Source organism: Danio rerio, chromosome 17 (genome assembly GCF_049306965.1).
Source record: "Danio rerio strain Tuebingen ecotype United States chromosome 17, GRCz12tu, whole genome shotgun sequence".
Classification (NCBI taxonomy): Eukaryota; Metazoa; Chordata; class Actinopteri; order Cypriniformes; family Danionidae; genus Danio; species Danio rerio.
In genome coordinates, this window is record NC_133192.1 from 59,570,001 (window position 1) to 59,597,500 (window position 27,500).

At 45.2% G+C, this 27,500-nt stretch overlaps 4 protein-coding genes across 9 annotated transcripts in view; 2 read left to right on the top strand and 2 right to left on the bottom strand.

Moving 5' to 3' along the window:
• Positions 1–5,261, bottom strand: part of LOC100329344 (putative E3 ubiquitin-protein ligase UBR7) — a 9,468-nt gene extending 4,207 nt beyond the window's left edge. For both annotated transcript variants that reach the window (XM_073927719.1, XM_073927718.1), the window contains exon 1: positions 4,852–5,261. In XM_073927719.1, the coding sequence (XP_073783820.1) occupies positions 4,852–5,094 (243 nt within the window). In that variant the 5' untranslated portion in view covers positions 5,095–5,261. The remainder of the gene's footprint in view (positions 1–4,851) is intronic.
• A 354-nt stretch (positions 5,262–5,615) lies between these two features.
• ttc8 (tetratricopeptide repeat domain 8) lies at positions 5,616–12,347 on the top strand. Of its 2 annotated transcripts, XM_073927491.1 has the most exons (15): positions 5,616–5,792; positions 5,991–6,029; positions 6,257–6,377; positions 6,496–6,559; positions 6,917–7,076; positions 7,633–7,722; positions 8,573–8,617; positions 8,726–8,811; positions 9,146–9,233; positions 9,350–9,460; positions 9,951–10,090; positions 10,284–10,458; positions 10,868–10,990; positions 11,342–11,425; positions 11,545–12,347. In XM_073927491.1, exons 1-15 carry the CDS (start codon positions 5,673–5,675, stop codon positions 11,659–11,661), a joined length of 1,563 nt encoding a protein of 520 aa, XP_073783592.1. In that variant the 5' UTR covers positions 5,616–5,672; the 3' UTR covers positions 11,662–12,347.
• A 123-nt stretch (positions 12,348–12,470) lies between these two features.
• Positions 12,471–21,340, bottom strand: unm_sa911 (un-named sa911). 3 transcript variants are annotated; one of them, XM_021467513.2, is made up of 10 exons: positions 21,269–21,340; positions 19,837–20,025; positions 19,633–19,760; positions 18,697–18,806; positions 16,931–17,121; positions 16,326–16,568; positions 15,108–15,388; positions 14,762–14,974; positions 14,502–14,604; positions 12,471–13,539 (listed from the first exon to the last, which is right to left on the bottom strand). In XM_021467513.2, the coding sequence occupies exons 2-10, from the start codon at positions 20,009–20,011 to the stop codon at positions 13,094–13,096; spliced, it is 1,890 nt and encodes a 629-aa protein (XP_021323188.1). In that variant the 5' UTR covers positions 20,012–20,025; positions 21,269–21,340; the 3' UTR covers positions 12,471–13,093. The 3 variants fall into 3 exon arrangements, with proteins under 3 accessions (XP_021323188.1, XP_073783815.1, XP_073783814.1); XM_073927714.1 differs by lacking the exon at positions 21,269–21,340 and adding an exon at positions 20,562–20,612; XM_073927713.1 differs by lacking the exon at positions 21,269–21,340 and adding an exon at positions 20,405–20,558.
• The window catches only part of zmp:0000000527, an 8,552-nt gene continuing 1,758 nt past the window's right edge, over positions 20,707–27,500 (top strand). For both annotated transcript variants that reach the window (XR_012392975.1, XM_073927712.1), the window contains exons 1-9: positions 20,707–20,836; positions 21,927–22,115; positions 22,196–22,323; positions 22,513–22,622; positions 23,159–23,346; positions 23,663–23,905; positions 24,818–25,098; positions 26,342–26,554; positions 27,321–27,423. Coding sequence is in view for 1 of the 2 variants with exons in the window: in XM_073927712.1 (XP_073783813.1) it covers positions 20,815–20,836; positions 21,927–22,115; positions 22,196–22,323; positions 22,513–22,622; positions 23,159–23,346; positions 23,663–23,905; positions 24,818–25,098; positions 26,342–26,554; positions 27,321–27,423 (1,477 nt within the window). In the remaining variant the exon portion in view is untranslated. The remainder of the gene's footprint in view (positions 20,837–21,926; positions 22,116–22,195; positions 22,324–22,512; positions 22,623–23,158; positions 23,347–23,662; positions 23,906–24,817; positions 25,099–26,341; positions 26,555–27,320; positions 27,424–27,500) is intronic.

The following is a 27,500-nucleotide window of genomic DNA, read 5'->3' on the forward strand; positions in this document are numbered from 1 at the left end:
AAAAAAAAAAAAAAAAAAAAAAAAAACCTTTATAATAGTAATAAAATGTAATAAAAATGGGGTGGACTAACAATTCTTCTGATATTATCTCTATATTCTTTCCTCTAACTGGGTTTCTTTAATAAATTTTATTATATCATTATATACCTCACTAGATTTGTTTCCTAATAAACCTGCCAATGTAAAATGCTGAAGATTGCTCTTTTTAACTGACTGAATAAGATCGTTTCGTTCTTTATTATATTTACTACAGTGAAATAAAATATGTTCTATTGTTTCTTGTTGATTACAATGTATACATTGCCCAGTTGGGTGTTTCCCTATTTTATGTAATGTATGATTGAGTCCAGTGTGACCTATTCTCATCCGAGTTATAATACTTCCTTCCCTACGATTTCTGTTCTCCTTCCTCCCAGTTCCAACTTGTTTCTGTATATTATATAAATGTCTACCTGTATCAATGTTATCCCAGTGTACTTGCCATATTGATTGTGCATATGTTCTTATCATGATTTTAGCTTCTGCTTTGCTCAATGGGACTTCTAGATTTACTTTACTAATTCTGAGAGCTTGTTTGGCCAGAAAGTCTGCCTTCTCATTACCTTCCACACCTACGTGAGCAGGAACCCAAATGAAATATATTGATTTGCCCTTCATTTTAATATAATATGTCTTACTGAGTATATTATTAAGAATATCCATTCTGTATGAAGACCTTCCAGATCTTATACTTTCCAGTGATGAAAAGCTATCTGATGCAATTACTACATTATATATGTCATTCTCCTCAATCCACTGCAGGGCAATTAGTATTGCGATTAACTCTGTTGTATATACTGATATATTATTAGTTATTCTTTTCTTAATATGGGATTGATTAACTGGGATATACACTGCTGCGCCTGTATGGCCTGTTTGTGGGTCTTTAGATCCATCTGTGAATAAAAATATTGATTCTTTATAATTTTTTTCTAAATAATTCTGCACTATATATTTTGTTGGAAGAATATTATTGTTATCTTTTAACTCCTGTTGTATATTGAAATCTACTTTAGGTAATGGAAAAAACCATGGCGGAATATATGGGATTGGGACTGCCTTACAGTATTGCAGTTGATCTAATCCAATTATTCTGGCTTTTGCCTCAGCTATCCATCCGAAACTTATGAAATTAGTTTCCTCATGCTCCCAACATTCTAGTAATGTTCTTTTTGTTGGATGTGATTCAATTTGTCCCTGAATGTTAACCCAATATGCCATCATTAATTTCATTCTCCTAATGCTTAAGGGCATTTCTCCCATTTCAACCTGCATAGATGAAACTGGTGAGGTTCTAAATGATCCACTACAGATTCTAAGGGCCTGTGCTTGTAATACATCTAATTTTTTGAGGTTTGACTCTGCTGCCGACATGTAAGCTATACATCCATAATCAAAAACAGATCTCATGAGGGCCCAGTATATATTTTGTAGTGATGTTCTACTCGCTCCCCACTCTTGCCCTGACAGGCAACGAAGTACATTAACAACCTTTTTACTTTTTTCTGTGATTTTATTCAGATGATCCTTCCATGTCAGCTTTTCATCGAACCAAACCCCAAGAAACCTTACAGTTTTTACTTGTTCTAGTGGTTGTCCATATAGTTTTAATGCGAGTGATATGGTTTTATGCCGTCTTGAGAAACAGATGACCTGAGTTTTTGCAACAGATAGTTTGAATCCCCATTTATTTGCCCATTTTTCTACCTCAAATATTGCATTCTGTATTTTCTTTTGTACAAATGACACATTCCGACCTCTAATCCATAGTGCCCCATCATCTGCATACAATGATTTTCCTATACTTTGTTCAATCTGAGAGAAAATGTCGTTTATCATTATATTGAACAATAATGGGCTGCAAACACTACCTTGAGGAGTTCCATTTTCCACTGTGTATTCATGTGAATATTCTTTTCCTACCCTAACTTGTATTTTTCTTCCAAATAAGAAATCCATGACCCAATTATACGTTTTGCCAGTGACTCCTAAAGATTTTAATTTAATCAGCAGTCCCTCTTTCCAAAGCATATCGTATGCCTTTTCTATATCAAAAAAGATAGCTATCACAACTTCTTTGTTAGTCTGTGCTTTCCTGATGTCTGATTCCAAACATAATACTGAGTCCATAGTATTTCTGCCTCTGCGGAACCCACTCTGATATGGAGAAAAAAGGTTTTTGCTTTCTAAAAAATATGTAATTCTTTCTGTAATCATTCTTTCCATTATTTTGCATAAGTGGGATGTCAGTGAAATGGGTCTATAGCTAGAAGGATCTGATGGATTTTTCCCTGGTTTAAGTATAGGTACCACTATAGATTGTTTCCATGCTATAGGTAATTGACCCATATCCCAAATTTGATTAAATAAATTCAGTACTATTTCTAGTGATGCCTCTGACATGTGTGACAACATTTTATAGCATATTTCATCCTTACCTGGGGCAGTTTGTCTTGCGCTAATGATTGCTCGTTTTAATTCAAACATATTAAATTGTAAATCTAAAGGATTTTCTGTTGTTTTTACTTTCTTTAAAAGATCAGGATGTTTAGTTAATGTAGTATTTCTGCATTTCCTAGCCTCTTCAGAGAGATTATCTGAACTATGTACATTTCTAAAATGTTGGACTAATAGTTCCGCCTTTTCTAGGTTGCTGATCGCTACTATATCGCCATACTGTAACACTGGTAATTCATAATTTCGTCTAACACCTGCCATTCTTCTAATCATACCCCACACCTCTGATAATTGTACCTCTCGTCCAAGACTATTGCAATATTCTCTCCAGAATATACGCTTTTGTGTTTTAATAGTTTTTCTTAACATTGTCTGAGCCTTTTTATACATGATCATAGCTTCTAGTGAATGGTGTTTTTTAAGATGTCTAAATGCTTTATTTCTTGCTTTAATAGCTGCTTTACAATCATTATTCCACCAAGGTACATTTTTAGTACAACCAACTCCTTTACTTTTAGGTATTATTTCTTCGGCTGCTTGAATTATTTCATTAACAATTTTATTATTTAAAATGTTTACATCTCTCTGGTTTATTATTTGTATTGTCATAACTCTCTTATCACATAATTCTTGAAATTCTTTCCAATTTGCTTTCTCCAATTTCCATCTTGGAATTCTATCTTCTTTTTCATACATTATCTTTAATCCAATTTTAGTTACTACTGGGTAATGGTCACTACCTATTGTATTGTGCTTGAGTACTTTCCATGTGCTAACTGCTGCTAATGAACTACTAATAAATGTTAAGTCTAGTATGCTTTCTGTATTTTTAAAACAATTATACCGTGTGCCTTCACCATTATTTAGACAAACTAAATATTTTTCATCTATAAATTCTTCAAGAAGAATCCCATTTGCATCATTACTATTACTCCCCCATAATGAATTATGTGAATTAAAATCCCCACACCATAAAACACTGTCTTGTCGTACACCCATTACTTCTTCTAATATGTTTTGATTTAATTTATCACAGGGATTATAATAATTAATAATGTCTATACATCCTCTATCCGTCCATACCTTGATTAAAATTGATTCATACTTTGTATTTATTTGTTCTATCCTAAACTTCATTCCGCTTTTTATAAATGTTGCAATTCCTCCTCCTCTGCTATGATTCCTATCATTTCTAACTATATTATATCCCTTAATATTAAAATCTAATTGAGGTTTTAACCATGTTTCTTGTATGCATATTATATTAGGTTTCTCTATAATATTATCAATATATTTTTTAAATTCTTGGCCATTTGCAATTAAGCTTCTTGCATTCCATTGTAGAACGTTTAACATTTAAGACGTTCCACCCCCAGGCTGGGATGATTGTGTATCTTCATTTAAGATGTCCCTTACCGTTTCCCAGAGCAGATCCTTCACATCCAGGTATTTTTCTGCTGATTTGATTATTATTTTGATTCTTTCATTTCTACTTTTCGTTTGAGCGGAACAATTTATTATCTCTGCCATGAATATTACAAAATCATTTTTGCTCACTATCAGAGTTTCCGCTTTCAGTTGTTCACATTTTTGACATGTCTCTGCATTTTTGTTCCTGTTTTCATTTTGTTTAGACACAGTCATAATTTCTGGAACCTTTTTTAATGCTTCCGCATAGCTGATTCCTTGAACAGCTTTTACTCTTTGTACTTCTGCCTGCCTTTTGCTAACCTCACACCCTCGATACGCTGAGCTATGATCCCCTCCACAGTTGCAACATTTCAACTTTGCACCCTCTTCACATTTTCCATATTCGTGTTCCCCACTACATTTACCACACCTTTGCTTTCCCTTGCAAAAAGCTGCTATATGTCCAAATCTCTGACATTTATAACACCGAAGGGGCGGGGGAATGTACAGTCTTACATCATAGCACATATACCCGATTAATATCTTTTTCGGGAGTGTCTCCTCATCAAATGTGACCATAACAGAAAGACTATCACAAGCACTTCCATTTCTGTTTGTTCTTAAGCGTTTAGCTTCGACCACATTTGCATTTGTTATGCTTGCTTTCACTTCATCTGCCGAAACATTGACAGGAATTCCTGTCACAACGCCTTTAACATATCTTTTCCCGTTTGTCTTGGAACATTCTACTTTTTTCCCATTGATTTTATTCACCTTAATTGCTTTAGCTTGCTGTTTTTCATCTTTACAGAAAATCAGTATCGATCCGTTTCTCAAGATTTTTGCACTCTTTATTATACCTATTTCCTTATGCAGTGTTTTGGTTAGTTGTATCGGATTCATACCTCCAAATGTATCCCCTTCTTGCACAGGTTTAGCAAATACCTTGTATTCCACTGTCACCGTTTCCTCTAGGGCTGAGCATCTATCCGAATCACTTTCATCAGATTTATTTCTTCGTTTCTTTTTCCGTTTGTTGTTTTTAACCATGTCCCATTTTTCATAGTTCCCGCAAACTACTTCCATATCTCCTACTTCATTTCCTGATTCGTCACTTCCGTCTGCATTCTCCTGTCCACTCACATTCCAGTTGTTGCCAACCGCCTTGGAGTCTATCCGCCTTGCCATCCTCTTCCTACGCTCGGCTCTCCGCTACCCTCCGTCTTCTCTCATTCACCGGTAGACACACACACTGAGGTCTGGCTCGACTCGTTGACAGTCCGTCTTCTCGCCTATCTTTAGCTGCTTTCACTGTCCTTCTCTCTCCATTCCTGTTCACTTCCGGGTACAGCAGCACGTAAACACGACCCGCACACCGACGAAAGAGCCGCTCTCCTGACCGCGGCGGGAAAACGTCACTTCCGGCCTGTGAATTGACCAATGATAGAGGCGGACAGTGCACTTCAGTAGTGCCGCTTACCGGGGGAAAACAACACTGCAGCGGTTACAACATCATCTTCGTCATCAGCGGCAGCTTTATAGCTTTATAGCTGCTGACATGATGATGTGTTCAACAGAGGGAAATACTGCTATGGCGTTTTGCGTGCTTGTTTATCTTCAGCTCGGACTGTCGGTTGTTGTTGTGTTCAGCACGTGCTGTTTCCCCGCCCCCGCGTTGTCAGGGTAACGCGATGCGTGCTGACGTCAGCGGGTGAGCTCAGCTCGGTGTCGGTAACGGCGGTGTGTGTGGTGTTTCTCCGGTGAGAATGGAGGTGACGGTGTCAATGGACCCGCTGTTTCTGGCCTGGAGCTCGTGCAGGCGGCGCAGGTTCCAGCGGTGCGCGGATATCTGCTCCACACTGCTGGCGGAGAGCCCGTACGACCAGGTGAGGGACGCAGAGAGGCTAGCGCTAGCAGAATAGCCGAGGATTAGCCTTCATAAGCGCATTATAATAACCGAGCGAACACAGTTCCTATATCGGTGTAAAACACGACTGATATGGCTGATGGATGAGAGCTGCTGTAACGTTACTGTCTTGCTTGTGTCATTATCTGAAACTCAAACTCTCCAACACTCCGCCAAGGAGCCTGCTGCTACCGCTACTGCTGCTCATGTGTCTGAGGTAAAAGAGCGCGAGCTCCTCCCAAACTGAGCTCTGAGTCCCCCATCACCACCCTGCTATCTGTTAGAGACCACACTAGCATGTGTACTAGCACACAACGTACAACATACCCTGCTGCAGTCCTGCAGACACTTCCTTCAGTCCTCAGTAGATTGATTCAGTGATTCAGTAGATGGTTATGTGTGTTTTGAAGTATGTGTGTGTGTGTGTGTGTGTGTGTGTTGTAGGCAGTGTGGAGCCTGAAGACGCGTGCGCTGACGGAGATGGTGTACATTGATGAGGTGGAGGTGGAGCAGGAGGGCATCGCAGACATGATGCTGGATGAGAGCTCCATCGCTCAGGTGGCTCGTGAGTATACAGCTGCAGAGAGAGAGAGAGAGAGAGAGAGAGAGAGAGAGAGCGTGTGTTTGTGTGTGTGTGGGTGTGTGTGTGTATGTTTCTCCATCACGCTGTTCTGCTCCTCCAGGTCCAGGAACATCACTGAGGCGTCCCGCCACGAGTCAGGCCGGCGCCCCCACTCCAGCCGTCAGGTCAGTGTGCATCTCCCGTGCAGTTCCTCTGTGAAAGCCATCCCACAGTTCTGGCACCGTGTACAGGATGTCCAGCTCAGCAGTGTTTTCATTGATCTTCTGTAAAAACTGTCTATTTAAATACCTCCATCATGACGTGTGTCGTTACTGTGAGATGGACTAACTCATGCTGTGGAGCAGACGTTGGTCCTGCCGCTCAGCCTGTAGTCTCCCCGGTGTGTTGGTGGGCTTCTGTTTCCTGCAGAACACTGCTGAACAGCACACACTGAGCCTCAGCAGGCCGACGTCAACTGCAGAGGTGTAGATCAGTGTGTGTTTGCACAGCCTCAGTGAAGTGTGACCATGTGTGTGTCTCAGGCCGATGACCCAGTCAGGTCGACCCATCACAGGGTTTGTGAGGCCCAGCACTCTGAGCGGTCGGCCGGAGACCATGGAGCAGGCCATCCGGACCCCTCGAACCGCCAGCACGGCCCGGCCCGTCAGCAGCGCCTCGGGGAGATTTGTGCGCCTGGGCACGGTACCAGCATCTCTCTCTCACACACACACACACACACACACACATACACACACACACACACACACACACACACACATCTACGCATACACATATTGATAGGGCATGTAGGACATGTTTAGATTATTGTGTTCATGTGTTCTGGCCATGTGATTGTGACACAGACAAATCTCCCAGAAACAGGGAATAACAGAGAATCAGGCAGGCAGGCAGGCAGGATCTCCCCCCTTTTGCCTTCAGAACTGCTTTAATCCTTCATGGCAGAGAACTGCAGCAGATCTGCTTGACCATGTCTACATGCCTAAATGCAGTGAGCTGCTGCCCTGTGATTGGCTGATTAGACTATGTGCGCTAATGAGAAGCTGGACAGGTGTACCTAATAAAGTGGCCAGTGAGTGTGTGTATGTTTATAGGGCATATATGAGAAGCACTTAATGGTCAGACTGTAGGTTTACAGTTCTGTTTAGTCTGTTGTTGATGGTGTGTGTGTGTGTGTGTGTGTGTGTGTGTGTGTGTGTGTGTGTGTGTGTGTGTGTGTGTGTGTGTGTTTCTCCTTTAGGCCTCAATGCTGACCCATCCAGACGGACCCTTCATCAACCTCTCCAGATTAAACCTGGCCAAGTACGCCAAGAGACCCAACCTGTGCAAGGTAACCCTTACTGGAGAACAGGAATCTGAATGTGTGGGTTTTGAAGAACACTATAATAACCCTGTTCCACAGCCTAAGAGGGTTTATTTACAGTCAAAACTGTGAAATATTATTGTAAATGCAGTATAAACTGAATAACTATTGAAGGTGGATTAAATGTAATGACTTGCTGTGGTGTAAAGCCGGATTGTCAGCAGACATTAGAGCATCAACGTCTGCTCATCAACACTCTTCTGTTGTTTGTGTTATTATTTGTTGTTAGTTTGGGAAGCTGATACTGAACCGTTGCTGGTATTATTAAACATGAGTCTACAGTTTATTCAGCGCAGTGAATTAGCTCTGAGTGAAAGTGTTTATATTGTATAAAGAGTGCAGATAAAGCTGATGTTTAAACTATCCTTTATTAAGCAGGAGTCATCACAGTGAAGCGCATCACAGGTCCCAGCAGTCGGTGAAGCCAGAATAAAGTTTAACCCCTGATCATTGTCATCATTAGAGATTCTGCACCAGAACAGCTGATCATCACATTACACTGATCACTGGAGGATCCTGAACACTGAACACTGCAGTGATGATCAGGAATAGATTACAGCACAAACTACTGCACATCCAGTAGGAAAACACGGATTAAAACACTGATAATGTTCCACTACTGCACCATAGGGAGCAGCATGGCCTGCTGTAAGCACATGAACACATCGCAGTGTTTCTGAGCTAATGTGATGTTGCTGATCTGCTGACTGATATAGTAATGATACTTATATTAAACTAACTCCGTCTGTCTGTCTGTCTGTCTGTCTGTCTGTCTGTCTGTCTGTCCGTCTGTCCGTGTCCTGCTCTCCTCCATCAGACCCTGTTTGAGTACATCTTCCATCATGAAAACGATGTCAAAACTGTGAGTACTCCTGATGTCTGATCAGCTGATCTCAGAGCAGTGAATCAGACTCCACATCTGCTGTGTGTGTGTGTGTGTGTGTGTGTGTGTGTTTGTGTGTGTGTGCAGGCTCTGGATCTGGCGGCTCTGGCCACTGAGCATGCTCAGTTCAAAGACTGGTGGTGGAAAGTTCAGCTGGGGAAGTGCTACTACAGGTCATACACTGCTCATAGCTGTTCACAGGCGTGTGTGTGTGTGTGTGTGTGTGTGTGTGTATGTGGGCTGTGCAATTTATCTAAATTCAATTGTGTCCTCCAGTGATTGTGAAAGACTGATGTATTAAGCATCCCTGCGTCATATGCTGCCCCTCTCCAGCAGTCTGCGTTGGTTTCTTCCACAGATCTCAGTGGAGGAGAGTTGTGTCATTGAGCGGTGTGTGTGTGTGCGTGCGCAGGCTGATTGCTCATGCCTTTCGGTCTGCTGGTCTACTGATAATCACTCGAAATAATCACATGTACAGTTTGAGCCTGATACTGCTGATGTGTGCAGGCTGGGTTTGCTCCGTGAAGCAGAGAAGCAGTTCAGGTCAGCTCTCGCTCAGCAGGAGTTCGTGGACACACACCTGTACCTGGCCAAGGTACAACCACACACAAAGAAATTAACACCAGTGTGTCTATCTGTCTCTAACCATTTCTCGTGTGTGTGTGTGTGTGTGTGTGTGTGTGTGTGTGTGTGTGTGTGTGCGCGCTGCAGGTGTACCAGCGTCTGGATCAGCCCATCACCGCCCTCACCGTGTTCAAGCAGGGTCTGGATCATTTCCCTGCTGAGGTCACACTGCTGACGGGCATCGCTCGCATACTCGAGGTGTGTGTGTGTGTGTGTGTTACACACGTCTGCACATGTTGAATCATACAGTACAATAATAATGAGATCACGAGCACTGCACAGTGCAGCACTTCAGCAGAGACACAGCACAGACTGAGCATACGCTATACTCGCAGTGTAGAGTCTGTGTTATAGCGGAGCAGGGCACACACACACACACACACACACACCCAGTACATTTGTAGAGTTTCCCCACAGTAGAGCTGATGTTTGTGACTGCATGAGCATTTACAACCCATTACTACAGCTCTACTGTGGGGAAACTCCACATCTGTCCTGTTGTGTGTGTGTGTGTGTGTGTGTGTGTGTGTGTGTGTGTGTGTGTGTGTGTGTGTGTGTGTGTGTCTCCTGCTCCGCTGTAACCCAGACTCCTCACTGTGAGTATAGCGGACCCTCAGTCTGTGCTGTCCCTGCTGAAGTGCTGCACTGTGCCGCTGCTCCAGACTGATGATGCGCTGGTCTGCTGCAGGAGATGAACAACATGAGCTCGGCCACAGAGTACTACAGAGAGGTGCTGAAGCAGGACAACACACACGTGGAGGCCATCGCCTGCATCGGCAGCACACACTTCTACACCGACCAGCCGGAGATCGCCCTGCGCTTCTACAGGTCACACACACTCGCACTGACCCACGCTCACAATCAAACACTGCTTTCACACACTCACTGCAGCTCAATCAGCACACCAGCTGCCCAGGGCGATCATCAGCATGGGGACGGCACTAATACGCTTTAATTCAGTGTGTGTGTGTGTGTGTGTGTGTGTGTGTGTGTGTGTGTGTGTGTGTGTGTGTGTGTGCAGGCGTCTCCTGCAGATGGGCGTCTTTAACTGCCAGCTCTACAATAACCTGGGCCTGTGCTGCTTCTATGCGCAGCAGTATGACATGAGCCTGTCCTGCCTGGAGAGGGCGCTGGCGCTGGTGTCCGGAGACGAGGAGCAGGCCGACGTCTGGTACAACCTGGGCCACGTAGCGGTGGTGAGCGCTAGCATGCTACAACACACACCTAACAGCAGCGCAGACCCAGCACGGGTGTGTGAGGGAAATCTGCATTCAAAGTTTTGTTGGCGCTCAGGGGAATGAGCGATTTGTTTTATTGAAAAAACTATTTATTTATTTTTTTATTTATTTTTATTGTAAAACTTAACTTGCTGATCCACCAACTGCTGTGCTGATCTGCAGTCTGCAGGATCCACACTCAGCTGTGCATAACGAAAGCCCCGCCCCACTAAAGTCAATTTCAGTTGTACAAGGAAGCTCCGCCCCTACTCAATATTCAATTTCAGTTTTTTAAGAAAGTCAGTAAAGCAATTAGACAGTTAAACTACTGAATATCAAAAGCTGTGTGTGTGTGTGTGTGTGTGTGTGTGTGTGTGTGTGTGTGCAGGGCATCGGAGACCTGACTCTGGCCTATCAGTGCTTCAAACTCTCTCTGGCCTTCAACAACAATCATGGAGAAGCCTACAACAACCTGGCCGTGCTGGAGCTGCGCAAGGGCCACATCGAGCAGGTCAGTGCACTACATCTCCCACAATGCATCACGGCTGTGTGCTGAACCACAGCAGCCCCGCGGTCTGGTTTATAAATGTAGAGTATGTTTAAAACTGACATAAACCTGCGTACGGCACACACTGTGATCTATGAACACACACACACACACACACACACACACACACCTGATGCAGGTGAACTCTGATACTTGATTGACTTCACTTTATATTCTCTTATGAGTCGTAATCACTAATAAACAACATACAACTTATTCTGCTGTGTGTGTGTGTGTGTGTGTGTGTGTGTGTGTGTGTGTGTGTGTGTGTGTGTGTGTGTGTGTGTGTGTGTGTGTGTGTGTGTGTGTGTGCAGGCGAAGGCGTTCCTGCAGACGGCCGCTTCACTGTCTCCACACATGTATGAGCCGCACTACAACTACGCCACACTCTCTGATAAGGTACGACTGACTGTGTGTGTGTTTATGAGAGAGAGATGGAGTGTGTCTGCATGGGTACACATGTGGTGTTGTGTGATTTTGTTTGAATGTGAGTGTGTGTGTGTGTGTGTTCTGCTCAGGTCGGTGATCTGCAGAGCAGTTTTACAGCCGCTCAGAAGTCTGAGGACGCTTTTCCAGAGCATGTGGACACACAGCAGATCCTGAGGAGCCTGAGACAACACTTCAGCTCACTGTAGACACACACACACACACACACACACACTCCTGCAGAATGAGAGATTAGCACTGGAATAAAGCTGCATTAATGAATGATCACAGGGAAAGGAAGAGCTCATTTCTGGAGAAGGGTCGGTGTGTTTGTTTGACTGCTGATGAATGTATTCATGCGTTTGAATGGAACAGTCCTCTATTAAGAATGTAAATCTGCTAGTGTTGATTGGCTGCAGGTCGATGATGTCATCTTCACTCCAATACAGTGTGTGTCCACAATCTCGGTGAGGTCAGGTGATCTGGAATCAGCCCTACTGCTGGTCTCGGAGCTGGAGAGTCCCTGTCTTCTCCTCAGCAGTGAATGTAGTAAACTCCTGTGTTAAATAAGATGTTAGTGTTCTGCGTCTCCGGCTGACAGCCATGCGGGAGTGGATCCTGTGTGCTTTATAGTGGATTTCCCCTCAGGATTCCTGGCTTTCAGATAGCTGATCAGAAGAACCTGTTCTACAGCAGAATCTGTGTTGATCAGTCTGAGAAGTGTTTCATCAGGTACATTAACTCACAGTGTATGATTATAAATCAAGTGTGAGTCTCTCCTCATGTCTGGATGCAGTGGGTCTGCTGTACATTATTTACTGTAAATAGCTGTGTGTTCAGTATGTGCTGGTGTGTTTGACTGAACAGGTTTATTAAAGCGCTGTATTCATTACAATAAGAGTTTCCTCAGTAAACATCAAGAAGAGATGAGAATACATGTAAACACACATGAGCTGTTGAAAATATCCACATTAGGCTTCAGTTGTTGTATTAAGTAAACATACAAGCGTTCTTTCTCTTTATGTGAGCACTTTATTAGATTATTTGACAGACGGCTGAAATTTGAGGACTCGAGAGGAAAACAGAGCAAATCTTTCACCTGATGAACGCTGGACTGAAGACTGCAGTAATGAGCTGATCTCCTCCTGCACTAATGAACGAATCACTCCCTGAGTCGACTCATCCGTCCAGAGTCACATTACAGATCAACGTATCAGACCAGCCCAACACTAGACTCAAAGGATGAGGCTGATCTTATACTCTTTAAAGCATGAAGTTAACCTGTTACACCTGACTGTACGTGTATAAACTACTCAGATGATGGAGAGTTATAAAAGCGAGAGGGCCTGAGTAACAGCAAGGTGCATGAGAAGAGGCCATGTGAAGGAGAACACATGATGAAGCTGAGGAGCATGTGATATATGGAGGAACAGCTCCGGTCGGGAGGGTTAAACTGAAGTCTGGTCATGCTTGATGAATGTGACCCGATGTTAAAACAGAAGGAGAGAGGATATCAGCGGCGTCAGAGAGAGGTTCAGGCAGAGGTGCTGCTCCTCTAACGTCTCCTCTGATGTTGAAGAGAACAGCTCTCCAGTAAGTGAAGGCAGAGGAGGTGATTAGCGTGAGCAGTGTCCGGTGGGTCTACATGACGGAGCAGAGCAGTCCAGACCCTCCGCCGCTGCTCCTCTGGATCTCCCGCATCTGCTGTCGGTGCTGCTCCATCATCATCTTCATCTGCTCCTCATGTCTGCGGTTGGTGTTCTCCATCAGCTCCTTCAGCTCTCGGCTTCTGCTGTTCTCCGCATCGGACGCCTGCTGCTTGAACTCCTCCATCTCCTGCTTCATCAGATCCGCTTTATCCTGGAAGCCCTTCTCCATCAGCGCCGCCTGCTCCTTCAGCTTGCTGTCCAGCGCCCGCTGCGCCTCCACCCGCTGCTGCTCCAGCTCCTGCTCCATCTTCAGCTTCATCTGCTGCATCCGCTCGGCATTACTCCTCTGCTCCACCTCCATCCTCTCCTTCAGCTGTCTCTGCGTCTCCTCTTTCGCTTTAACCTCCTGCTCCAGCAGCACCGCTCTCTCCGTCTCCTCTGGACACACACAGGCTGTTATTCACTGTACATGACATCTCCAGCTTACACACATGACTGTAGAGGCTTCATGTCAGTCTCATTTCACACAGGACAGACGTCAGAATGCAGATGAAGGAGAACAGAACTGAAGCTGTGTCTGTGTGTGTGAATATTATACAACTATAGTCTATTCTATTACATTACAGATGCACATTACAAAAGCTGTTAGCCTCAAACTGACTGAAAGCTAAATATCTGAACAGGTCATAATCCAAATGTGCAGCTGATCAATCAGACAAGGAGATTTAGTTGGCTGCAGTTCTAGAAATGACCACCAGGTTTACTGTGGTGACCATACGAGAGGGCTGCTGTGCTCTGAGCAGTATAAACTGCAGGTTCCTCATACTGTTCACCATATTTGTGAAGTAGGCATCAAATTCATAAGTAGTATGGGCAGGTTGGTGATGTTTGAGTTGAATTTTGCCACTAAAAAACATTTTTACATGTGAATTACTGTAGCAAAGTAAAGCTTTATGACTCTGATGAGCATCTTTATTGCACATGAATAGCTGTCAAACATCAGTCACCAGATATGCAAACCAGACACAGTTAGCTTTTAAATGATATATGGTGTGTCATGACTGCTTTATACTACAGTGTCATGGTTTATAAATGTTAGTAAATGGTGGCACAGTGTGACAGTAGATGTGTTTTGATCTGTTGTACTCTTCCTACATTACAGAACCCTGGTAAAGTCTGTTCAGAAGTGTTAGAGCTGTGATATAGTGTGGAGTGATTAGATCAGGATTTAACTGCAAAACAGAGCTGTAATCATAAGGGTGAGGGGTTACTGTCTTGTTTTCAGTGCTCAAAACCCTTCATTTTAGACTGAAGAGAGTAATATGAGTCAGTAAATGATGAGGGAATCTTGTGACCTCTAGAAGAGGTGAATGAGGATATTGAAGTGTTAAGACTCTCACCCTTAATCTTCTTCTCCTTCTCGCTCAGTTTTCTGTCCGCCTGCAGGATGGCTTTAGAGTCCACAGATTTCAGCTTCAGAAACTCCTGTAGGACCACTTCAGCCTGCGCAGACAACACACAAGAGGACTGTAGCGGTGTTCACCCCTGTGTTACTGTACATTACAGTACTGCACATGAGAATGCTTGATGGAAACAGCAGCATCAGCACATGTTTAGTAAGAGACGCACACAGCGGAGCGGGATAAACTGCTTCACACACCTTGACTTCTTTCTTCACCAGGCTGTTGTACTTCTTCACGATGTCCTCCAGGTCTCTGCAGAACACGTCGTAGCCTCCAGGTTTGGCGTAGAAGCCTTGCTTGTGTTTCTCCGTCATCGTGGCCGAGAGAGACAGCAGGAGATTCTCACATTTCTTCACTGAAGCCTGATCATTCTCCCGCAGACACGCATCAAACAGCTTATTGATCTCCTCCTGAAAACACACCAACAGCATGTCAGAGGCAGACATGCAGGCCGGACATGAGTCTGGTGCTCAGTTCTGCAGAACAGCTTGCTGGAATTAAAGAGTGCTCAGATCTCCTAAACACACGTGTGTTGTGCTGTACCTCCAGAGCCTTCAGGTGTTTCCCATCGGTGTCTCTAAATGATTCGGCCATGAAGGTTTGTGTGGCGCTCTGGCTGAGTCTCTGGTGCTCTGCGGAGACCTGCTCCAGCTCCAGAGGGAAGGCTCTCTTCTTCTCCTCCATTCCCACCTGGTACACCTGCAGAGCCTCCTGCAGCGCCGCCTGGTTCTCTATCTGGGCCAGCGCCACCACTGCGTTCTCCAGACACGGCACCGCCCCGCTGGAGATGGTGTTGACGTACAGCTCCGCTAGATGACCCAGAACTGCAGGAGGGAGAGAGGACAGAAGGAGAGATCTCTGTGAACATGTGTCCGATCATCAGCCCATCAGGTCCAGCTCTGCAGAGTTCAGTTCAGCCCTGCTCCAACACACTAAAGCTGGGTCACAGTACAGTCTGCGCATGCCGAAATCTGGAGGATTGGGCTGCAAAAACCGCAGAATAAAACAAAAGGGTCAGCGATGGGTCTTCTGTTGGTCTTGCGCCGGGTCGTGGCACCGCAACACTCCATGTAACCTCTATCTTCCATATTTAAAGCAGTTTTGTGCTAACCATGTGCCACGGTGCCACACAAAGTGCCTACTTCAGAAACACTCGATTTTCTGTGACAACTACGGCACAAACTACTATGACAGACCCCAGGTGATGATGATGAGCTCTAGTCTGGGCTAAATGCTACCGCTGTGAGTTACTGCCTTTCTGATAGTTTACCTCAGACCTGGAAAATAAATAAAGTCAGAACTGACTCGGTGTAAACCAGCATCAGTCCCTCAGCCTCTGCACTTTTACTGATGTTAAAGCGGTTTAGCATGTGATGATTAGATTATAACTGTGTCCGTGTGTAGTGCCGTGTCTGTTGTGTAAGCGATTGGCTGTAGTATTTAAATGGTTCTGTCGTGTGTGTGTGTGTGTCTGCTGCTGACAGACAGATTGCCTGTTGCTGGACTCTTGTCTTGGTGTGTGTGGTTAGGAAGCCATACGAGACATGCGATCACATGACGTGATTCCTCAGGTCAGAGTTCACCAAGCTGGAACTTCCAGTCTGCTGCGTGCACAAGAATGCAGGTCACTGGGGTGAAAGGTGACTGTGGCTTTACCTGTACTCCTATAGCCTGAAAGACTGGATTAGTGTCATCAGGTGTGTTCAATCAGGGTTAAAGCTCAACTCTGCAGGTGAAGCTGTGAGTATAATCCAGAATTACCTCTGCCGGTGACCGTGTGTCCGTCTTTCAGCCGCTTCACTTCACTCTTCTCATAGACACAGGTGCAGAAGCGTTTGCTGACCTCCTGAAACTCAGGGCAAAGGTCAGCAGGACCCAGACGCTCCAGCGTGGACATCTTCTCCAGCGTGGTTGGAAAGGGGAAGGTAAAGCAGGTTCTGGAGGGGAAGAAGTTCTTGATGCACTCCCGGGGAAGGTTGAACTCCATCACTTTTTTTGAAGTGCCTACAACAGAAGAACACACGTAGAGCTGCTCACATCTGACCATCAGTGAATATAATCTGCAGTTTTACTACACTGAGCTCCATATAACCGACAGACACTCTTCAGCACAGGCAGATCTAAAGGGTTAATGCTGCACACTGATGATCAACAGCAAAAATCACACATTGAGCCTCTTAATCCGTCACGGAAATCCAGCAATGCTTGATTATCTGCTGACACGGCTTCAATAAATGTGCTTATAATGGAAGTCAATGGGGCAAACACAGCCCAGCATCACTAAAGGAGACTCAATCAGATCAATAGTCTTGCCAGAGCAGCTCATTGTGAAAGTGTTGATGAAGGATCTGCACTGCTGTGTTTACCGTGTTTCAGCTTGAGGGCGAACTCCAGGTATTGATCCTCTGTTGCGTCTTCACCGTCGATCTTCAGCTCCAGGCTGAAGTCCCGCACCGCCCAGATGAAGCTCGGGAAGAACTTGACAAACTCGGTTGAGTTATCCACATCTTCGTTTGGGGATTTGACCTTGATGCACTCGGTTAGTTCAGTGACATATCTGAGCGCTCGTTCAGGAATAAACACAGCAACTGTCCGACTAATCAATCTGTGTTCACTAGAGGTCATGAAGTGATCGTCTTGACTGACACTGATGTGTTTTCAGCACATTAGCACATGTTATATTCCCAGCTACAGATGCACAGCAGCCCCAACACAACAGCAAGAGTGTGGGCTCTTTATATCGGACTCGTGCCGCTTCACGTGTACATTTTAAATGGTCAGTCATGTTCAGGTCGGGTCCCACTATATATTATATACTGTAATATTAAAGTAAATACTTTAGATCCCAAGTCAATCGGGCCACCAGTGATCAGTCAGCGGCACTGCCTGTGTTTTGTAACCTTTAAAGTGAGGATGGGATGTCAGCAGGTGATCATGTGCTGAAAACATTACCTGAGCTGCAGGAAGCAGAGATCGGGCTCATTCTGCAGAGGTCAGATACTGGAGCTACTAATGCGGCCGTCGTTGTCTTGGTAGGGTTAGTGTAGTGTAAACAGTGACATGATCAGACTCTTTTTCTGATATTCACATTACTGTTCACTACTAACAGGAGCTGACACAGAAAGGTGAGTAGAGGAGTTGTTATGCAGTGTGTGGATATGTGTGATCAGCTGCAGTCAGACCTCTGTCTCGAGCCGCGTTCAGGTTCACATCACTTATATTTAAAGCATATCTCAGGTCTGTACGGGTTCCGCTCTCATTTTCAAACAGCCTAAGAGGTCAGGATCGGCAGCACATTTGCAGGTCTCTTCAGGATCCAGTCTGAATTTTAAGACATGTGAAGACCTCTACCTATACTCAGGGTTTCTCAGCTCAGTTGAGACCAGATCGATGCTTAATCCCACACTAATTATGCATTTGTGACTATTTCTCCTATAAAACTGGACGTGATCTGTTGCGAGCCCAGTTAATAATATATTTAAATGAATGTAAGTCACTGCATCATTGTTGTGGCACTTTTTCTATGTGATACTTTCCTATGTTGTTGAACAGTAGTTTGGGTTAGGGTGAGGAACGTAGAGGTGGAACTGTACAAATACAGTGAGCATCTGAAGTGGATCATCACCTGTCACCAAAGTTGTCTGAAGACGAGTCAACAACCCCATTCATGTCTTCCGACAAACTCACTGATTTGATCCACTTCAGATGTTGACTGTAGTCGGCTGTTTGTTCTGATTATTTACTTTGTCAATAGTTCTAGCGTTCGCCGCTCTCCTGCCTCCTCTTTCAGCCGTGTTACAGTGATGTTCCTGAATCTGACTGCTGAAGCTTTACATGCTGTCCATATATCCAAATTGTGTTTAAAAAACAAAAAGTCAAAACTGAGTAGCAGCATGATGGTTACTGTACGATTATCATCAACTGCAGCTGCAGCTAAACCTCCATCAGTGCATTAGTGAAGTGATCATCAGCTGTTAAACTGTCCCCACCACATCCTCTTTCTGTTCTCCATTTCTGAGCAGTAAGCTAGATGTGTTTCCTCACACTCTCATGTGACAGCAGATCTTTGCTTTGAGCATGGCTGTGACTGTAATGCAGTGTAGTGTATGTAGAGTGCTGTTCTTCAGGATACTGGAGCTCCTCGATGGCCTTGTTGTCGATGGTTCCTCGGCTGTTGAACACCAGAGTGCTGCTCAGCAGAACCGCCAGACTGAAGATGTTGCTGTCGTGTCTCGAGTCGCCCTGAGGAGGAAAACATGTGGAATAATGATCTGGAATGAACCTTTAGTGTTTGCAGTTTACTTTCACTTCATATATAGGATGGATGTTGCTCAGACTGGAGGTCGCCCTGTAATAAAACATCAAGAGCTCTGGAATGTGAAGACAAGGCTCAGGATAGACTTTGGCACGGCCTTGTCCTCTTCCCTGAACTTCCCTCTGGTATTGATAAATACTCAGATAAATACCTGAAACGAGGGTTTGTTCACTGTCTTTGATAACCTTTGATTAAATCCCAACAGATGAGTAAATCTTTAAGCCACTGGTCAACTTTAACAAAAGAACCATTCATTACTCTCATAGAGTATAAAAGAGGACGAAGCATCTCAGGGTCGCAAGTCTGCATCCAGACTCTCCTGTTCAACACTGCAGAACTCGGATCTCCATCTATACCGATAGATTCATCTTTCAGTCATTGATGTTGTGCATTTACTCCTGAATTGTAACTCGCAGCAGCGTTTGGTCCCTAATAAACGTACAGTTAAGAAAATCAGACCCAAGAAAACATCACAACATCTAAATGATATCACAACTAATAATGTGATCAGCTAAAACATGAACGGTAAAAGTGGAATAAAAAGAAGTGGAGTCAGGTTTAATTATTTATAAAGTCAGACTGAACTTGCAGATGAAAACGAATCTAAATAAAGTCTACTAAATACCACAAGTCTGCTCAGGAGCTCTAGTAAAGGCTTGCACACATTTAACCTTCCTCTACTCATCAGATTCCGTCATTGGGCTGATAGAATGGAATCTTACACACGTCAACATTAACAGTAATTCACTTCACCTTGTCCACGTCTCCGAGCCCCTCAGTGTCCAGCAGCAGCAGGGTGGTCTCTGCTTTAGTGGGATGGGGAACACACCACATCCAGATGCCCTTGGTCTTGGACTCAACGGTGCTGCCCAGCGCAAACCCTGACGGGAAACACACAGCACAATGATCAGCTTTACTGTGTGTGTGTGTGTGTGTGTGTGTGTGTGTCTGACTGACCGCTGTGTTTCCCCGCCAGCCGGTTCAGCAGGTAGGACTTCCCGGTGCGGTAGAGCCCCACCACGGCCACCACCACCACCGGCTGCTGGATCTGCTGGAGGATCTGCAGCGCCGCCGGCTGCACACACAGCTTCCCATCGCTGGCGGTGTCTATCAGGCACACGGGACTGTCCATGCTGACCGCAGACTCTGGAGATGTCCAACACACGGGTGTCATGTGTTTAATACAGTATAACCCGCTTACCACCTGACCCTACACCCAACACAAGCCTCACAGCAGACCTGTGGCAGATCCTGAACGCCAAGATGAGGGAACGAGCCCGCTAATGAAGCTTTATCAGCAACATGTATTACAAGAACACAAGACATGTCCTCATAAACCAGCTCAATGTTCTGATACCAAGAATAAACACACGACATTAGACACATCTCTGTCCCTTTGAACCCCCAAAACCAGTACACACACACGCACACATCTTGCCGGAGCAAAGTCGCCCAGGTCTGTTTGGACGCGCTGAGGTTTCCTGTAAACTCTGGCCTGGAGTGTGTTTCTCTGAGCGTTTCTTACCTTCAGCTTCAGAGGTCTTCAGTGTGGCTCCTGTTAAGCTCTCTCTCTCTCTCTCTCTCTCTCTCTCTGTGTGTGTGTGTGTGTGTGTGTCGACTCTTCCTCGGCAGTTCAGCAGTACAGTGTGTCTGACACACAGCTGTAGCTCAGCCCGACTAACCTGGGGAATTTCCTGCAGATCCTCCTCATCCTCCTCCTCCTGCTGTTGTGTAAGCGCTGCTGCAGGAACTCTGAGTTTCACTTTCACTATCAGCAGCTGCACACACACACACACACACACACATCTGCAGGAAATTCCCCAGGTCAGTCAGGCTGAGCTACAGCTGTGTGTCAGACACACTGTACTGCTGAACTGCCGAGGAAGAGTCGACACACACACACAGAGAGAGAGAGAGCTTATAACAGGAGCCACAATGAAGACCTCTGAAGCTGAAGGTAAGAAACGCTCAGAGAAACACACTCCAGGCCAGAGTTTACAGGAAACCTCAGCGCGTCCAAACAGACCTGGGCGACTTTGCTTCGGCAAGATGTGTGTGTGTGTGTGTGTGTGTGTGTGTGTGCGTGGAATACAGCATGTAACGGCTCCTGAGTGTTTTCTTCTGTTAAAAGAATCACGCTTCAGCTGATATCTGAAAGTTTTAATGTCTTCGTGGTCGTCATCATGTTATTTAATATTATCAGCGGGACACACATTGAAAAACCGTAAAAACTGAATGAAATGAAACATTGACGAGCTGACCAGCGGCGGCGGCGCGCCTTCTGTACAGCAGCTCAGCTGATGGCGCTTCTCATCAAGCCAGCATCACTATACAACACTGAGTTTAACTGCACAGATCAGCTGCTGGAACAGACAACACTTCAACACACCTCGTGATCTCCTAATCACAGTGCAGGAGCCAGCAAGATATTGTCAGCCTCTTCCTTCATATAAAACCAGAGGAAGTTCTTCTTTAACTTCCCTTCACTGATCATCACACGCCTAACAAGATCACGTGACGGTAAACTAACGCCACCCTCTGTCTCCTGTAGGTGTCACTATTGTCCCATTTCACATACAGTAATTTCCCAAATAACATAAAAATATGAAATAATCTATAAATAAAACATCTTCCACAAAAACCACAGAATATTTAAAGGCAAATAAAACCCTTTACACTGACAGCAACACCGCCTGTACAGTACAAACAGCAGTACAGATATTAGAGAGTTTACAGAAGACTGGACAAGAGTGTGTGTGTGTGTGTGTGTGTGTGTGTACTGGTTTTGGGGGTTCAAAGGGACAGAGATGTGTCTAATGTCGTGTGTTTATTCTTGGTATCAGAACATTGAGCTGGTTTATGAGGACATGTCTTGTGTTCTTGTAATACATGTTGCTGATAAAGCTTCATTAGCGGGCTCGTTCCCTCATCTTGGCGTTCAGGATCTGCCACAGGTCTGCTTTGAGGCTTGTGTTGGGTGTAGGGTCAGGTGGTAAGCGGGTTATACTGTATTAAACGCATGACACCTGTGTATTGGACATCTCCAGAGTCTGCGGTCAGCATGGACAGTCCCGTGTGCCTGATAGACACCGCCAGCGATGGGAAGCTGTGTGTGCAGCCGGCGGCGCTGCAGATCCTCCAGCAGATCCAGCAGCCGGTGGTGGTGGTGGCCGTGGTGGGGCTCTACCGCACCGGGAAGTCCTACCTGATGAACCGGCTGGCGGGGAAACACAGCGGTCAGTCAGACACACACACACACACACACACACACACACACACAGTGAAGCTGATCATTGTGCTGTGTGTTTCCCGTCAGGGTTTGCGCTGGGCAGCACCGTTGAGTCCAAGACCAAGGGCATCTGGATGTGGTGTGTTCCCCATCCCACTAAAGCAGAGACCACCCTGCTGCTGCTGGACACTGAGGGGCTCGGAGACGTGGACAAGGTGACACACTGAGCATGAATAAATATAGTCATGGAAGACTTCACAGATAGCACCACTGATTAATGAGTCAGCATCTGTGTGTGTGTGTGTGTGTGTGTGTGTGTGTGTGTGTGTGTGTGTGTGTGTGTGTGTGTGTGTGTGTGTGTGTGTGTGTGTGTGTGTGTGTGCTCCCCGTATCTTCTGTCTCAGGGCGACTCGAGGCATGACACCATCATCTTCAGTCTGGCGGTTCTGCTGAGCAGCACTCTGGTGTTCAACAGTCGAGGAACCATCGACAACAAGGCCATCGAGGAGCTCCAGTATCCTGAAGACTGAACACCGCGCTGATAATTTACCATTTCCAAATGTACGCAGTGACATAGAGCAAGAGCTGTGATTGGTCAGCTCGGTAGGGGTTATGAGTGTGGGCGGGGCGAGACCCATGTGGGCGGAGCGTGGCCAGTGGTGGGAGTGTTTATCAAGAGTGGACTCCTGCAGAGGAGCTCCAGAAGTTTAGTGGTTCAGTAGCTGTGTTCTGAGCAACACAAACAGAACCAACGCAGATTAACAGACGAACAAAGTATAAATGCACACGCTAACTACACGCAAGACGTGCGTCATGGGCCAGGGCGATCACTCGATGCAGAAGTAAACTTCAGCTGTAAGTGTGTGAGAGGTTGTAGAGGAGTGTCATGAGAACATTAGTGCTACACACTCAGTGTGACGTGGCCTTTGTGCTTGTCTCTGTTGTCCGTTGTGGACATTAGCTAGAATATCTCGGGAACGTTCACTCTTCTGTTTACAGTGAGCTCTGTATACTGTAGTGTTGAGTGTTTCCGTGACTGACGCTGCACAGATATGTGACTGAGCTGACGGAGTATATCAAGGTCAAATCCCCTGATGAAGCTGTAGATGACTCAGAGTTTGTCAAGTTCTTCCCGAGCTTCATCTGGGCGGTGCGGGACTTCACCCTGGAGCTGAAGATCGACGGTGAAGACGCAACAGAGGATCAATACCTGGAGTTCGCCCTCAAGCTGAAAACCGGTAATGATTAACCTCTGAGTAGAGGATGAGCACATGCTTTATCTGTCAGAAACACACACGCATTCCTCTCCATCTGCACCAGACACTGTCTTACACACTTATATGTACACATTAATTAAATATATAGACAAACACAACAGACATCCGCTTTAAAAGTCCATTATAGCGGATAACTGTAGACTAACTGCAGATGTGTTCAGTTTCCTGTGTTCATCAGCATTCAGAGTCTGATACTCAGCCTACAGTGCTGTCAAATCCGGTATTTTGGTGTGTGTGTGTGTGTGTGTGTGTGTGTGTGTGTATTGTTCTTTTAAAGGAAACTCAGTCCAAGTGAAGAATTACAATCTCCCGAGAGAGTGCATCCGGAAATACTTCCCGTCCCGCAAGTGTTTCACCTTCCCGTTCCCGAGCCATCCGGACAGAGTGTGTGACCTGGAGTCCCTGGACCCAGCGGAGATCTCCGACCGGTTTCTGGAGGTCAGCGATCGCTTCTGCCAGTTCATCAATGAGCAGAGCCCAGTCAAGCTCCTGAAGGACGGGCACACGGTCACCGGCAGAGGTACGCCACTGCTGCAGAACATTCTACACACTATCTGCCAGGGCAAGTGTGTCTGTGCTCTGTCCTTTAGGGAGGAGCTATTAGTTGCTGTAAATGCAAATGAGATTGTGCTGTTTTCAGAAGAGGGTGGAGCTACAGACGGCTGTGCGACAGGTGTGAAACAGCAGTGTGTGTGTTGTGAGTGCTGGTCAGGTGTGTGTGTGTGTGCGCTTCAGTGTGAGTGTGTGTTCATGCTTCTGTCAGTCTATGTTGCTCCTGTCTCTGTTCATCTAGAACTGCACATCTATAATCCTCTGAGTCTATGCTGACATGATCTTCAGCAGCTCAAACACTCTAATGGCTAATGGACAGACGGCTGCTTCTCACTCAGGCCTGCTGGACATGCTAATGAGATGGAGATTAGTGGGCGGGGCTTTCCCCCTCTAATTACACGTACAAGCGAGAATGTCAATCACAGTGTTCCTGCATCAAGTCTGATCAGAACAAACACAATTAATACATGTTGAGCATCAGAGACTGCTGGAGATACTCACACACACACACACACACACACACACACACTGCTGAAACACACACTGCTGACACACACACACACACACACACACACACACACACACACACACACGCACACACACACACACACACTGCTGAAACACACACTGCTGACACACACACACACACACACTGCTGACACACACACACACGGTGCTGACACACACACACACACACACACACACACACACACACACACACACACACACACACACAGTGCTGACACACACACACACACTGCTGGGTTTAAACCCTGTGTAAGAGCCGATTCTGGACAATAGGAGCTCTTTAAAGAGGCCCAGCTTGTAGTCCACCTGTGCAGTCTGTCTGTGACTGTGTTTTCCTCTCTCCCTCCTGCAGTTCTGGGTCATCTAGCGGAGCTGTACGTCAACACCATCTCCAGCGGGGCGGTGCCGTGTCTGGAGAACGCAGTGGTGGCGCTGGCCCAGATAGAGAACCAGGCGGCGCTGCAGGAGGCTCTGCAGGTGTACCAGGAGGGAATGGAGGAGAAGAAGAGAGCCTTCCCTCTGGAGCTGGAGGAAATCTCTCTGGAGCACCAGTGCTTCAGTCTGATGGCCAAACAAACCTTCATGATCCGCTGCTTCAGGGACACTGACGGCACACACCTGGCGTCTTTAGAGGTAGAGGAGCTGACGACTACGGCTGATGCTTTTAAATCAGATCAGACTGCAGTAACTCCTCTCTTAGTTCATGTCTTGTCCAAACTCTTAAATCAGTCAGCATTTCCTAGACAAGAATAAAATAGCCTTGCTTTCAGAAATAATGAGTCAAATGAAGAGAGTTTCTTCTTAAACATGCAGGATAATCAGCCAATGAGGGAAGAGAAATAATCATGTCAAAGCAGAATAAAGAATATTCAGCTCAGCACATTGGCAGACGATTTGCTTGTGAAACGGCTGTAAAAGCTCATATATCACTCCACAAATACCCCTGGAATAAGAAGTTCTAAAATTGACCATATTTGGATCGGTCGTGAATATTAATGAGCTCCGCTGTGACCTCACGCCTCTTCAGGGTGGAGCTGAATCACTGTGTAATCTGTATATCCTGCATTTTGTGTCCTGAAGTGGGTATGAACATGCCTCGTGTTGCTCACTAATGCACAGTAAACAACCTGAGCCCCTCGTCTTCCCACACACAGAGAGTAAATATTAAGTATAAGCTTAACACAAGTAATGGAGGGAAATGATCACTGGTGTCTCACTGGGAAACGCTGTGAGTTATCAAACACAATGTACAGGGGGAATATTAATGATCTGCATATCAGCCTGTGTTCTCCTGATGACGGCTGCTCGTCAGGTCAGATAAACGACCTGAAGTACATGCTAATGATGAGGGCGTGGCCTGTGCGTCACACAACAGTCTGCTGTGTGTTCTGATTGGCCTGTTGCCCACCCGGGTTTTACATGAGAATGAGGAAACATGTCTGAGGCTCACGGTGTGGCCATCTCCACATACTGAACCCTGATAATTCCACTGTGCCTAGGGTTAGCCAGATTTACTTCGGCACCTTTAAAATAAGAAGAATTATCCGCCAATGAGGTGAGCCAAATACACGTAAATCATTATTTTGCTAATTAACTAATTAATTAATACACTGTCGGATGATTTAGCTTGTCTTAAGGAGAAACAAACTTCATTTGACTCATTATTTCTGAAAACAAGACTGTATGTTTTGCTAATCTAGAAAACTGAAGAGTTCTGAGGTATTTGGAAAAGGACAGGACACTCAGAGTAAGAGAGGCGGTTCTGCAGAGGGAGTTTGGTGAAACAGCTCTGGGCTTGTGCTTGTTTTCCTCTGCTAGAGTTGTGTAATCCGGCAGACTCTAAGGCTCTGCTCGTGGTGTTTTTCTGCTGTTTCAGGAGGCCATCGGTCAGGAGTTTGATCGCTATCTGTGGGACAATGAGAAGGCCTCAGAAGTCAAATGTGAAAATCTTCTGTCGGTTCTGTCTGAGTCCATGAATGAGAGGATCAGCGAAGGGTTCTACGCCAGGAGCGGAGGCTACGACCTGTTCTGCTGCGACCTGGAGGACACTGTCAGTCAGTACAACACACTGGCCTATAAAGAAGTCAAGGTAGCACACTCAACTGCACACGTCCATTACACCAGCATAATTAACATAAAGCTATAGGGTACATACACACGATGATGACAGTGATGAGTGGAGTTTATTATTGGTGCACAAAATTCACAATCCTGTATTCAGATTTAACTTCAGTACAGCCATGAAGATGAAACGTGAACATTTCATTATCGTTATTGACGTTTGTGAACACCAGTGCTTTAAAATCAGTTTAAATAACGAGTATTATTTTGACCAGATCTCAATCAGTCGAGAAGAGCAGCGCTGCATCCATCACTTCTCTGAAAGACGCAGCAGTTCAGATCACTTTACTTCAACTTGTTCCCAGTCTATCAGGGGACGCCACAGTGGAATGAACCGCCAATTAATCTGGTGTATATTTAAACATTTGGACAAGTTACTTACAAAATGTAATGTTATATTACTGCTGGGCAAAGATTAATCGCGGTTAATCACACCTAAAATACCAGTTTGTTTCGACACACTATATTTTTAATATATTTATACACACACACACACACACATACACACACACACACACGCACACACACACACATGCATATCTTTGAGAAAATACATTTAGATGTAAAATAGATAGGAATATGATACAAATTATATTTAAATGTAAATATCTGTAACTCAATCATTACCGATAGTTTTGTTTTTGTCACATATACATAATCAATATATATACTACACACACACACACATACACACACACACATATATATTGTGTCAGATATTACGTTCTCAACAGATTGCGGAGGTGTTGGAGAAGTTTCTTCAGCAGAAGGCTGCAGTTACCAGCGCCATCCTGCAGGCGGACGATAAACTAACAGAAAACGAGAGGAGGATCTGTGGTGAGAGCTGCGTCACGGCAGACACACTGATACAGACGCACCTTTACACAACCCCACATCAGATAGAGCTGTGACTG

What these genes read in the sequence shown, in the direction of transcription:
- unm_sa911 (XM_021467513.2), bottom strand. Translation starts at nt 20,011, where the DNA reads ATGGACAGTCCCGTGTGCCTGATAGACACCGCCAGCGATGGGAAGCTG. An exon ending in GGCTCGGAGACGTGGACAAG is followed by an intron (nt 18,807 to 19,632) that starts GTGAAGTGAATT and finishes TTTCCTCCTCAG; the next exon opens with GGCGACTCGAGACACGACAG. An exon ending in GAAGGAGAAGAAGATTAAGG is followed by an intron (nt 13,540 to 14,501) that starts GTGAGAGTCTTA and finishes GTGTGTGTCCAG; the next exon opens with AGGAGACGGAGAGAGCGGTG.
- ttc8 (XM_073927491.1), top strand. Translation starts at nt 5,673, where the DNA reads ATGGAGGTGACGGTGTCAATGGACCCGCTGTTTCTGGCCTGGAGCTCG. An exon ending in GCCCCCACTCCAGCCGTCAG is followed by an intron (nt 6,560 to 6,916) that starts GTCAGTGTGCAT and finishes TGTGTGTCTCAG; the next exon opens with GCCGATGACCCAGTCAGGTC. An exon ending in CACACCTGTACCTGGCCAAG is followed by an intron (nt 9,234 to 9,349) that starts GTACAACCACAC and finishes TGCGCGCTGCAG; the next exon opens with GTGTACCAGCGTCTGGATCA.